This window comes from Gorilla gorilla, chromosome X (genome assembly GCF_029281585.2).
Source record: "Gorilla gorilla gorilla isolate KB3781 chromosome X, NHGRI_mGorGor1-v2.1_pri, whole genome shotgun sequence".
Classification (NCBI taxonomy): domain Eukaryota; kingdom Metazoa; phylum Chordata; class Mammalia; order Primates; family Hominidae; genus Gorilla; species Gorilla gorilla.
The window spans coordinates 41,693,389-41,706,496 of record NC_073247.2 but is presented as its reverse complement, the minus strand read 5'-3'; the positions used below and the strand labels follow the sequence as shown (position 1 = coordinate 41,706,496).

The 13,108-nt window shown below is 35.8% G+C and overlaps 1 protein-coding gene across 17 annotated transcripts in view; it reads left to right on the top strand.

The window, feature by feature from the left end:
* The window catches only part of DMD (dystrophin), a 2,091,067-nt gene that overhangs the window by 2,032,764 nt on the left and 45,195 nt on the right, over positions 1-13,108 (top strand). For 15 of the 17 annotated variants that reach the window (XM_055376528.2, XM_055376529.2, XM_055376531.2 and 12 more), the window contains 3 exons: positions 3,842-3,907; positions 5,028-5,093; positions 7,847-8,005. The exons of the other annotated variants lie outside the window; for them this stretch is intronic. In XM_055376528.2, the coding sequence (XP_055232503.1) occupies positions 3,842-3,907; positions 5,028-5,093; positions 7,847-8,005 (291 nt within the window). The remainder of the gene's footprint in view (positions 1-3,841; positions 3,908-5,027; positions 5,094-7,846; positions 8,006-13,108) is intronic. 17 annotated transcript variants of the gene reach the window in all.

Below are 13,108 nucleotides of genomic sequence, written 5' to 3'. Positions count from 1 at the left end.
TGAGTTTGGTTGAATAATTTTAATGACGTGTGCGGACTGTTTATCAGGTTATGCCATGCTATTTGACTAATCATTATATACAAGGGTTTCTAAATTTTGAACTAAACTCACTTTGCTCTCCTCTCCAAACTAAATATTCAGCTCATAAACAATTATACATTTGCTCTAGGAGGAAAGTATTTCTTTGTTATTACTATAGGTGTGTATTAATAATACTGAGGTTAGATACCAGCAGATGATTTATCTCAGAGTTTATAATGCTAGAAAACTCTTTTTTGGGGCCTGTGATTTCTATATTAGCAAACAAAGTGCCTATTTTAAAACTACATTATGTAGGGTTGTTATAACAAACTTTTGGTATTTCAAAGTATGCTTTATTAAAATATTTATTGAAAATAAGATGGCTCTATTATGTATAAAGGGGAAATGACCAATTCGGAAGATAAGCTTATGTAGGAATTCAATTTCTTTTTATTAAATCTTTTTTATTGTTCCACCATATAATTTAATTTAAACTAGATCCTTTTTTAAAAACCCGGTCATGGTAAATGCAAATTATTAATTGAGGTTTATTTTCAGTCTTTAATAGGCCTAAAGGAAGTGGAAGGCTACGCTTTCTTTTTTAAAACTTCGTTATTGCGCCCCTTAATTTTGAGATATGGTAGCTATAAGTAGTATATTATCTGATTTATTTAATCATCATGCTTAAAGAACTTTGGGAGTTATTTAGATTCAGTTATGTCCTCTGCCTATTGGAAATTGTTTTTCCTAACCCAGGTAGTCTGTTATAGAAGTTACAACCGTTCATAAATAAGAAACTTTTAAAGAGTTGATACACTACAGTTTCAGCTTGACTGGATCCTGATAAGGGAATGGATTTACTCTATGTGGAAATAAGTTCAACCAAGTAAGAAATCCAAACGACAAATATGCTAAAGAACAGTTGTTACAAATACATAGATAAAAGTAGCACCAAATAATAAAGAGTAATTAATAGTCCTTGAAAGACAAAAAGGAGCTACACGTAAGCTAATGAGAAAAAAATTATGACAATCAGATTAACTTATTTTAAGTAGATTTTGTCTGTCTTAAACGTTGAAATACTTTAAAATTAATAACATCTTTTATTTAAAAATATTTTCTAACAACTAAAACACACCTCCCAATTTGCCTTTTTATGAAGAGTTGGTTAGATTATTCAGAAATAGTGGGAAGTTTTAATTTTGAGGAAGAAAACAAATCTAGCAGACTAAAGTCTGTGTTTTCTTTAATAGCAGTAATTGTATTTAAAGTATTTATTCATAGGATTATAAATACTATATAAAATATATTACAAAGCCATCCTATTCAGGCATAAGAGCCAGGTCCTAACGTGTTTTATTTTGCAAGAATTGTATCTAATGTTAACAAATCCTATGATGATTACAGTATTTGATCCATTTGATATGGATCACAGAATTTGAAAGTTTCCAGAGATACAGACTGTTTGGTTTTCCTTAGACTAAACTCTTATTTGCTTGTGTTTGTCATATTACTTTAAACTAAAGCTAACATAGGCCTTTATGTTGTTTGTCCATAAGTGAGCCAGTCAAACAATATTCTTTGAGCGATTCTGCATTGAAACCTAAAGGAATGTCAGCTTTTAATTAATAGAGTTTTCATAAAAGATAAGGTGGTGGTGGGTGGGATGGAATTGACCAAGTAGGTCATTAACTCTTATAGTAAGTAATCCTTCTGGGTATATGGTTTTGTGTTTAGGAAGTGGGAAGTGGGAAACAGTATTATTACCTTCTTTTGGAAGTGTTTTAGAAGGCTTTGCACTTAGTTTTGTTTGTGGACTAAGTGGCTTTGTATTTTCACTAATTCTTGGTTTTTAAATGATTCATCTCTGACCAGTACTCCCTTTTGGCTCATTTTCTGGTTTAATAAGTGTCTCTTTTAGTGTATATTTTTTAAGATTTCTGGTTATTATAAGTTCTTGTGCTTATGCATGCTGTGATAGGCGCCACTGATATTAATAAGAAAAATAACATGGAATTATCCTTGAGGCTAAGAATTAAAGCTCTGTATAAGATTTTCTGTATAAAATGGTATTAAAGTGTTTTGGATTTATATGCCTACTTTTCTTGGTGTACTTATGCTCCAAGGTCTTAGGCTTTCTTTCTTGTACACACTTCCAGGATAGCAACTATTACAAGGGAAAACACTACTAATGTATTTTCCCTGATGGTAGGCTTTTTGCTTATTAAAAAATATGTAATTGAAAGACTGGTCTGTTCCAAAAGATAGTTCTTATAATACAAATAATCTAAGTATTAATTTATCTTGATCTGCAGTGAAGATTTCAAAACAGACCTTAGCATTTTTCTAATAATGGGCTATGCCAAGGTTCTAGAAGATTAACAGATTCACTCTCCAAAACTATAGTGAAGATTCACATGGAAATCTTTGGATCTGCTTATTAAATTGAGTAGTCATCCTTTTGTTTCCTCTTGACAATTTAAACGTCTTTATAACTCATTTCAATTTGATTATGATTACACTTGACCTAGATGACATTGGTTTCATAAATAAGACCTTTCTCTCTCAGGGAAGAATTCCATTTCCCTAGTTATTTGCTATAGTGTGTCGTAATTATCTTACTGTAGTATATTAAGAAATATGAATTTCTGGCACATTTTCTAATGCAAGCTTAGCTACTGGTAACTGCATCTTTTTCTTTTTTAATGTAAGAAGAAACAAACACATTCTCCTTAGTGTTTCAACCAAGTCCTTCAGTGCCAATTGGACACTGGGCTAAACCAGGGTCCTCCCTGAATTACATTATCGTTGACTTTTGGATTTATGCCTTTACCTAAGGGCTTTCTGTGTCAGCAGAGAAATGGAAGAGACCTTTTGTGCTATTCCAATTAAAACAAAAAGTACAAGCCTAAACTGGTTTTCAGAACAGATGGTTTTTTTTCCTAAGGTTAATCCAAAAGATACTATAAAAACTTCAAGGATAATTAATAGATCAGATATGAAAGGATGAAAAAATGTTAACCGTACCAGAATTATAGCCTATGGAGATAAGAAAAGATAGGTGTTTATATACAAAAAGCATATAGACTATTCCTGCTAATGATCTCCTCTTATTTTCTCACGTATGTTTTAGCACACAGTATCTCTAAGAAATATTTCAGATATCATGACGTTCTATGAAATTTAGTCATTCTTTTTTAAAACCTCACAATATAATCCAGGGTCAGTCTATTTTGTGCTAGAAATTAGTAGTATAGTCTTGCTGCTGAATTGGAAGATACATTTCTTCTTTACAAAATTGCGTAGATCAAGACATCTTGACACATGGAGTCTTAAGAAGTCTTGTACTAGAGTAGCCTCTTTGAAGCTAAAATAATTGTAAGTATCTAGGCAAATGTACAGCTTTGATTCAATAAGAAGATAGCCTATAAATGGCGCAGGTGTAAACTATTTAAAATTTTAAACCACATAGTGCTAACACAATTTCGGAACTATAGGATGTCAGAAATTACAAAGTAGGAGGACAAAATGCTTCCTAGAAACTGTCTCCCCCAACCTTTTCTACGATGGGAATTTTCCAGAGAAGATTTTGGCCTCTCTTCATGGCTTTTAATAAAAGCAGAAGTATGAGAAATCATCTCTCAAACCTGGATTTTAAAATACTTGATAATATTTAAGATATAGGAGCAAGTAAATGTATACATTATCCATAGAATTAGAATAAAAGCATTCTAGGCCATGTGTATAACATAACTGTGTGGTGGGTTTTTTCTCCATTAATGGATGGTATCTGTGACTAATCACATTTTCTGCCTTATAGGCCTGCCTCGTCCCCTCAGCTTTCACACGATGATACTCATTCACGCATTGAACATTATGCTAGCAGGTATGAGACTAGTTGAATGCCAGGCAAATATTGATTGAAATAACTAACCAAGGAAAGCTAACCTATAATATTTTAAACAAATCTTTTCTTTTTTCCCCAAACTTGTCTGATTCCTACTAATCAGCTTGCCCTCTAACGTGCATGCCGTTCCACTGCATGTTGTTTTTGGTCACCAACAAGAGCATTAGTCCAGAATAATCTTCCCTAACCCTGGCTTTTAAACATTTCCGGTAGCCTTGCTATGTTTTTTTATACTGAGCACATTTACTAAATTGGCTTACAAATAGTTTAACCTCCTTAGAAAACTGCTAGACCAGACATTCATATATGAAAAAATGATACTATATTACGTGGAGAATATGAAAGCATCAGCTTTCCATTTGTGTATTTATTTTACATGATATGCTGTAAAGAAGAGAATAATTAATTTTCCTAATCCTTGGACTTTTCTGTCTCACCTTCTTTGTGTTTGAGATGATTTTTATACCTAAAAACTGAATTACTAATTTTAAAATATTTTATGCTTGTTAAATCCGTAAGAGTTTGGTTAACTTTTTTAGTTGTAAAACAAACAAACAAACAAACAAAAATCCCCTGTATAATTGCCTGAGGTGAAGAAGATTTTAAAGGTAAAAATTGGTGGCAGAATGTTTAGAGAGCTTACTGTGCATCCATCCTTTGTCAATATTCTAACTGCTGGACATGTTTACCAATCGTGAAAAGCATTAGCTAGCTGTGTAAGTCTGTCATCAGTGGAAAGTAGTAATTGTCTTAAAAGACAAGGGGTAGTGTAAGGTAGGGAGCGCACTTATTGTTAGGGAAGCTTTTCTTCTGAAAACAAAGACCTGTTCTCAGTGAAAGCAAGATTGATCTGTAGGGGGAAAACAGTGAAATATAACTTTCCTTAGAATTTCTATCATAAATGTAGTGCTACTAACTAGCTGTGGTCTACCACACACTGCCTCAAATGGTTAAGCCAACACACACATCCTTTAATTTGAAGGATTCCTTTCTCTTCTTGCCATGATTTATCCTTTAGTTTTCAGGAATGTTCGATTAGGTCTTGAATAGATTCTAAGACGTCACATAAGTTTTAATGAGCTTTTACGTTTTTTATCAGGCTAGCAGAAATGGAAAACAGCAATGGATCTTATCTAAATGATAGCATCTCTCCTAATGAGAGCATGTAAGTATCCCATCTCTTTTTACAAAATGTTCCTGACAATGAAATTGCTTTGAGGGATTTAGAGGTAGGATAGCACAGGATATAGGAATTAGCATCATATTCATTTGATCTTTTAAGGAGCCATTCATTTGCTTTTTTCCTTTAATTCTTAAATGCCCTGGCATGGAATGAGCTCATCCAAATTCTGGCATTATTAGTATTCAGAGTAGCAAAAATAGTTTGCCTTATTCTTATTTAAACTTATTCCATACCATATGATTACAAATTGCAGAGTCCCAAATATTTATAGTAATGCTTAATCTTTGACCAAACCTGCCAGATACTTAAAGGGATAGGATATTAATTTTAAAGTCATGGCTAAGTACTATTTTCTCCACTCATGGGGAGTGGAAACGTGATCTTGGTATAGCATGGCTATTCACATATGGTAGGTTAGTTGGGCATTTTCCTTCAGAAATCCAAAGAAGTAGATTTTTGTGATTTAGCATCTTCACAAGATAAATAAAGTGAGGCAATCTTATGAAGGGTTTCCAGAGGAGAAGTACCAATTCAGGTTGCAGGTTGTTAGCAGGATGATAAGCCAACCCTGTTAAACTGTAAGGACGGAGATAGAGCGGTGCTAAAAGCAGCAGGGAACACAGCTATGGCAGGGAAACTGAGGCTTCATTATAGAGTAAGGGCAGTGTTCACAATACAGAGCACAAAGGAACATTGCCATGAACCAAGTAAATGCTGACCAGGGCTTGAGGTAGAGAGAGCAGACATTGAAGCAAATATGAAGGAAAAAATAAGGATTTGCCAAGTGAATAAATAACATAAAGAGAAGAAATCTAGTCAAAGTATTATGATGCCTTTTTAGTTTGATAAAGTAAGGATATCTCACCCATCTTGGAGAATATAGACAAAGGGAAGAATGGTAAATTTATCATATGTAGTTGGTGTGGCAACACAAAGTCATGCTCAGATGAGAAAAGAACCTTCATAAGGATTAGGCCAAAAGAAATAGTATCAAAGTGGCATATATATAACTAGTTATTGAAGACATGAGAATAAATAATCTCATCTGGTACATAAATGATCAAGCTAATAATAAAGAATCAAGTCAACCCTCAGTCATTTGTATATGACTTAGTTCCTTCAAACAAACAAACAAAAAAGCCTTTCCCCAACCATAACTGTGATGCCTTATCTTTCCTAGCTGTGGGAAAAAGTATTAATGGTACTAATATATAAGATACTTCAACAGTAAAATGTGTGGCCAAAGAATCAGCCAAATGTAAATAGCTTGTGCTTCTTTGGCTCACTGATTTTGGTATTAGAAGCTCTAGCACATTCAAATTAATTCGAGTTGTATCTACGTAACAGTGGCTGTCATTCATTGACTGCCTAAGAGAACAGGAAGAAAAGTGTAGTTACAACTCTAGGTTATAATTAAACATGGGAAGTTCTAGCAGTACAACTTCAGAATTTGGAATGAGTGTGATAAATTAGGTGGTAAAACTGCTTTTGTTTTATTTTAAAATAAGCTTTAGCTTTTTCTGAGGACATAAAATCCATTTTGACTCAATGTTGGATGGCAAAAACTCATGGCATTTTAGGGGCAGGTTTGGGGAAGTGGTTTGGTGGATTGGTTGACCTCACTAAAATGTGTGTTTTTAATACCCAATAATTATTTTTAGTCAGCTTTTCACATCTAAACCAGGTAACTGGCTTGGTAAACAAAAATAATTCAAATGAGGAGGACTTTTTCCTAAATTTCTGATATTTTTCAACTTAAGTGGGTATGGAGAGGAGAATATTAGTGTATCATCTTAATGATATCTAACCAGAAACAATGAGCTTTAGCCTGTCATTACGGACAGAAGAAAATTCTTATAACTTGGAGGTAAACAGGCCTTTCTGGAGCTTGGAGCAGTGCATTCAGAAAAAAGTTTGTCCTGTGTATTAGAGAGTTCCTAGTTTCCAGGAAAGATTGTAGCTGCCTCCCCAAATAGAAGCCTTTTTGCCTCCTTTTCCCCCAAGATTAGTCCTTAAAACCATTATGTATAAATTTAAAAATAAATAAAACTTCTATTTAAAAAAACTCTGCCCTGAGGAATGAGATGTTCAGTCTTCTTTTAATCAGTCACCTTAATGGCTTTTTTCCCGTTAATTTTCATTTTTCTGTCTAAACAATAACTGAATGAAACAATCATTTATCTCCAGTTTAATTGTTGTTGTCATTCTGCCTCAATGACTTATATAAGTTAAAACTGACTTACTGAAGCAATACTTTTTGGTTACATTGCCTTCCACTTAATAAAATATTTCCTCTGTTACTTTTAGAGCTGCAAGGTATTTTTTCCTACTCAGTACAACAATAGCGTGGGTTAGTGAACAGATTATCTTGACAGGCTTGGTGGCCAAAGCATTATACAGCCATTATTATATCTTTTAATATTTTTTAGCTATTGACTAACATCAACGTAGAGTCCCAGTATTTCTGTAATTCTGCCTTTCATTTATCCATGTAAATAGGCCAATCAATTTCATTTGAAAATCTGAGCAAGAAAACACTTTGAATTGGTACCAATAGAATGGTAGATCACAACCTCAGCAGTATCAAAAGGTCTTTAGAAGCAGGAAAAAAAGGTCTAATTAATTGTTAAGAGCAAATAAATGTTTCTATTTTCAAATACACTCCTGAGTCCCTAACCCCCAAAGCAAAATAAGGGGGGGGGGAAAAAACCAAAACCTTTGATTTTATTTTCCAGAGATGATGAACATTTGTTAATCCAGCATTACTGCCAAAGTTTGAACCAGGACTCCCCCCTGAGCCAGCCTCGTAGTCCTGCCCAGATCTTGATTTCCTTAGAGAGTGAGGAAAGAGGGGAGCTAGAGAGAATCCTAGCAGATCTTGAGGAAGAAAACAGGTGAGTTTTCTTTCTAGCTTTGTCATTGGTATGCAGAGTGCATACACTTGCACACATAGAAAAGTGCCAGGAATCTTCACTTAGAGTCATTTTATGTCTAATTGTTTTCTAAAATAATCTGTTTAGCTCCATTTGCAGATTCTCTCTTTTTTTTTTTTTTGTTATCTGAAAGAAGACAATGGATGCAATAGTATGATGAAGAACTCATATTTTAGGTGTGAAGGAATTAATGCTGATGGTGGTATTTGACTTGTTGCATGTGTCTCCAAGGCTTTGATTTTATATTTCAGAATAGAATTTAAGAAAAAAGTAGGTTATTTAATTTTATGATTATATGATTTTTTTACATGTGTTTGGCCGTATTATCTACCTCAAACATTTAAGAAAGTAGGGTTATTGGCTTGGTCATATTGGGAAACCAATTGTTTCATCTTATTTTTCATCATCAAACGCAGAAATTATTATTTATGCTCACCATCATAGCAGGTTAGTGAGACAATTCCAATTGTCAGCCATCACCTGTAAAAGACAGTCATGTAAAAATAGCAGAAATTGTAGAAGAGAAAAAGGCTAAAGAACTCTCATAATGACTGCAGGGAGGACAAAGATGTAAACGTCTGGGGTATTGTATTGTGTCAGGATAATGCAAATCATTGGGCTTTCAGTTCTGTATTACATTTATTATGTCACAGGTCCCTTGGTTTAAAAAGTCTTCTCACATGATCACTTCTAACTCACAATGTGCCTTCTTCAGACAAATGCCACCAAGCAAGGATTTAAAGTAGATGTTTCTCAGATTTGTGGGTCTTAAGTACTTTCATCTCTTTGGTTGAGCCCAAGGCACCAAAAGCTCTTAACGTAGGCAACACAGTGTGCCTGAGATCAGTGTCCTCGGGAGTGTGCCACTTCAGGATGAAAAAACAAACTGCCACTCATCCATTGCTTCCTGCTGCCACTGCGAGCCTTCTAGCTCTTAACACCTCTGACCTATGGCCATAGCTCCTTATCTGGTTGGCTTCCCTTTAGTCTCTTTCCAACCCTTCCAATAAATCCTCCATACTGACTCTACCCGTACATCTTGCCAGAACCAAGACCCATCATGGCATTCCCCTTTCACTGGATTTCTGCATGTAGAAAAAAATCAAGCTTCTTAGTGGGGCATTCAAACCCTTCCACAATATTCTCTTGACTTGCTTTTTCTATGCCATCTTCTTTTATTCTCCCTGTGTTCTGGCTATGCTGTTGTAGCTAGTATTTCTGAATACATCCTGCTCTCATCTACTTTTGGGGTCAAGCTCAAGCTTGAGTCTCAGCCTAACTGCTAACCTCTAACCCACCACTGCCGTATCTGACAAAGGAATCCCACCTATCCTCCATCACATTGCTCAAAATAACTTTCCCCATGGAGCCCTGCTAGATCCCTGCAGTTGGAAGAAATCTGTCTTTTGCCTCTATTCCCAGAGCACTTTGGACGTTCCTCAGAAAACTCCTTGACAGTTTGCCTTTTTATCAGTTATTACCGGTGCCTCTCTTTAATGAGCTAGTGTGTGTCTTTGGGGCATGGACTATATCTTAATCATCTTCATATCCTCCAGAGTACTTAGCATGGTTTGAATATTTAATGGCTACTCAGGAAAGGTTTGGTAAAAACCTGAAAATACAGCAAGAACATCACATGAGTACCATCCACGAGATAATATTGAACTTTTTTTGTTGTTTTAATGATAGCTTTATTTTTGGCCTTACTTTTGAGATCATTTGTCAGTGAAGACCATGGTAGAGAAAAGATTTCTCTCTACTTTATTGAGAATAATCAGTAATATCCATTTATGTTAAATCTGTAATTATTGTAGGGGTCAAAGTCAAATTGGAATAAAAAGTTGGAACTGACACTGTAAATAGAATTTGATGTTACCAAGGAGTAAATATATTTTTGAAGTATATGATTGTGTAATATATCTTTTGAGCTCATTGGTCAAGAGCCCTGCCTTGTTTGTGGTTAGCATAGTCTTTCTCCGTACCATTGCACCCGGGTCAAAGAATGTTTGTAAAGAGTACTGATAACTATCATTTATTTATCATTTTATCATTTTGAGTGCACTTTTACATATTTTAGATCATTTAATCTTCTTACAAACGCTATGGAGAAGAGACTGTCGCCTTTCTGTGAATGAGACACAGGTTCATAGAGGTTCACACAGCTTGCCCCAGATTTCCCAGTCAGCCAGTGGTAGAACTGAATTGAAATCCAGATTTTTCTGACTCTAAATAGGCAACTCTACCTTCAACCAGATAATAAAGAAGAGTAAGTCTCTGTGAAAGTCATTTACATAGAATTGCGGCATATTCCCCAGAATGTGCCTTAACTTAAGGGACTATCTATGAGGACTAAGTGTCCCGGAATAAACCTGTTCATCTACTTGTAGCGCAGCGATAACCGCTTTACCCTGGAAGATATCCAAGACCATTCTCCAAGAATGGGATGGTTTGTTCTCTAAAAGAACAAAAAACATAACACCAGGCCTACTTAGAGCTCCAAAATGAGGACTCTGGGGTTGATGCAAATCTTTGTGTAAGTTACCTTGACCTTCACGAAATGATCAGGATGAACTTCCTTCATTTTCCCTTCATTTTGTCCTATTTGACCTTCTACCAAATTCCAAAGAAATGTCTCCACAGAGTTCCCTTCCTGAAAACAGCCCGTGTGTTTTCTTTGATCTGCCCTGTCCTGTCTTCTTGCAGTTCTGCGCAAGGAGCTTCAGAGCCCTAGATTTGCCTTCGCTACCCTTGAATTCAATGTTGCTTAAGGAGCCTTTAATTTGCCATTTCCTGTTGAGAAAACCCAGGAATTCTTTAGATGCCCTCTCTGTGCATGTGTAGCTGGCTATGTCCTAAGTCAGCATTGGGCTATGCAATCTGACAAATACGAGCATACTTTTAGAGAAAATAAGAAAGTATATTTAAAATTGAGATTGCCCCAAGTCCTTTGGATGTGTACTTATTGATCTGTTAATATATATATTTTATGTTCCTTTAGCTGTGATTTATCTCCAAATAACAGCAAAAGAGAGAGGCCTGGAGAGCCCCATTCCTGACTAGATATTTATTAAATTCCATTAATTGTTCTTATTCATGACACCTCCCTACAACCCCCTAGAAAAACAGAGGATGGCTGTTTGAGAAGTGTCTCAGAGGTATCTTATCTCTGCCTTTAGAATTCCATTTCTCCTGGTTGTTGCACATAGTATTCAATAAATATTTGTTGAATGCATTAATGAATAAATGAATTGAAGCTGAATTTATTTTAATTGTAGCATACATGCATGCACTTTTGACTAAAGTTCTTTTACAAACCTAATTTCGTAGAGAAAAGCCTTTCAAAGGCTTTGTTTTCTGCTTGCTTTTCAAAATACTCCCCTTTTTCAAACTGCCTTGATCAGCACCAGGCATGGCTTTGTCATAAATTTAGAATGTTAAGAACCCGTTTTCCAAATCACAGGCACTGTATGTATCCCACATTGGTGTTCTCTGATTCTTGGTTTATGCCACAAAGATAAGGCTAAAGCTCTGAGTAAAAGCTAAATCTGACTGAGTTTTTCCCATAGTGCCTCCCATAAGTTTGGATGACTAATGGCGTTAGTGAGATATCTAATCTTTAATATTTCGCTTCTGCATCATATTTCTCCCTCATTACCACATATAATTCAGATACATCTTTATTTGGCAAAGAGCCACTGGATCTTGGGTTTTTGCCCCATTGTGTGTCCTTAGCATTGCAAACTCAAGGTTTTCTTGCATTGATTAAAGCCTTCAGTCTCCTGACTTAAGCCTATAGTGTTCAAATACAGAGATGTATTTTTCTCTGCACTGTCTAAATAAACCAAGACTTGCTCTGAAATTCAAGGTATGATCCTAGCAATGAAAAGGTAGCCTTTCTGAGAGACAAAGACATTGTCATTCTACTACCTGCATAGCAAATTGATTAGATTGTTCTCAAGTCAAAAAGGTGGCTAAATATTAACCTAATTCACCACAAAGTCTAAAGTTAAAGTTGTTAGTAGATGTTATATAACAGGAGGGAACTCTGTAGATTCTTAATACCTACTCAGGACCTTTCATATGTCTTGTTGGGCAGTAAGACCTTATGAAGCCAAAATTTGAGTTTTCTCTTTTTCCTTTAAATTCCTCCAGTGATTGTGCAAGATTATTATTGTTACAGTCAAAGAAGTTCTAGATCAGTTACTGATACCACTGAATTAAAGTAGCTGGAAATCATGATCCCGTTGCTTTACTTTGTAATTGACTTGATGACTTTGGACCTAGTCTAGTAGTTATCAATCTTCATAGCTACGGGAAATCTTTATTCAATGTTCTTTCATTAGGTCTTTGTGCAAGTCTCCAATGATGGTGAAAAGATGGCCAAAATGAAGGGAATCTGAAGAGGTTAGGAATGGGCATTCCTATGGAATATAAACAAAGGTGTCAGGGTGAGGAATGGCAGAGTTTATTTGAGGGAAACTGCAGTTGTATTACCTTTTTTAAGAAGGCAAAGAATGAGAGGAGATGAGGCTGACCAGGTCAGCAAGGGCAGGTCGGGAAGGGTGTGGTACCCACTGCAGAGCTGCTGCCTCCATGCCTAGTCTAGGGAGCAACTCAAGGGTGTGAGCCAGGAGTCAGGCCGTGATATTGACATGAATATACGCCACACAGGCAGCTGTGTGGAGGGTAACTTTGAAAAGAGCGATGCTGGAACGAGGAAATCAAGCTGGGGGGAGTTACATGGGAGCCCAGGAAAGAGATGATTAGAGCCTTAAGTAAGGTGATAGAAATGAAGTAGACAGGCTGATCCGAGTGATATTTCGGGGGAGGGTAGAGCTGTTTGATTCGGTAGTTCTGTGGGACTAGGGTATGAAGGAATGATTCCCAGGGCTGGTAACTACAAAACAAGATGATAGTGGTTATTTGTAGCTGGGACTGATAATTCAGGAGGAGTTGCAGCAGGTCCATCCTTTAATGCAGCAGTGTTTATTAGAGGTCCTTCCTGAAGGGCTGAGTAGCTGGAAGGTGATAAATGAGGTATGGAAGAGGTCGAGTTGAGGTCCT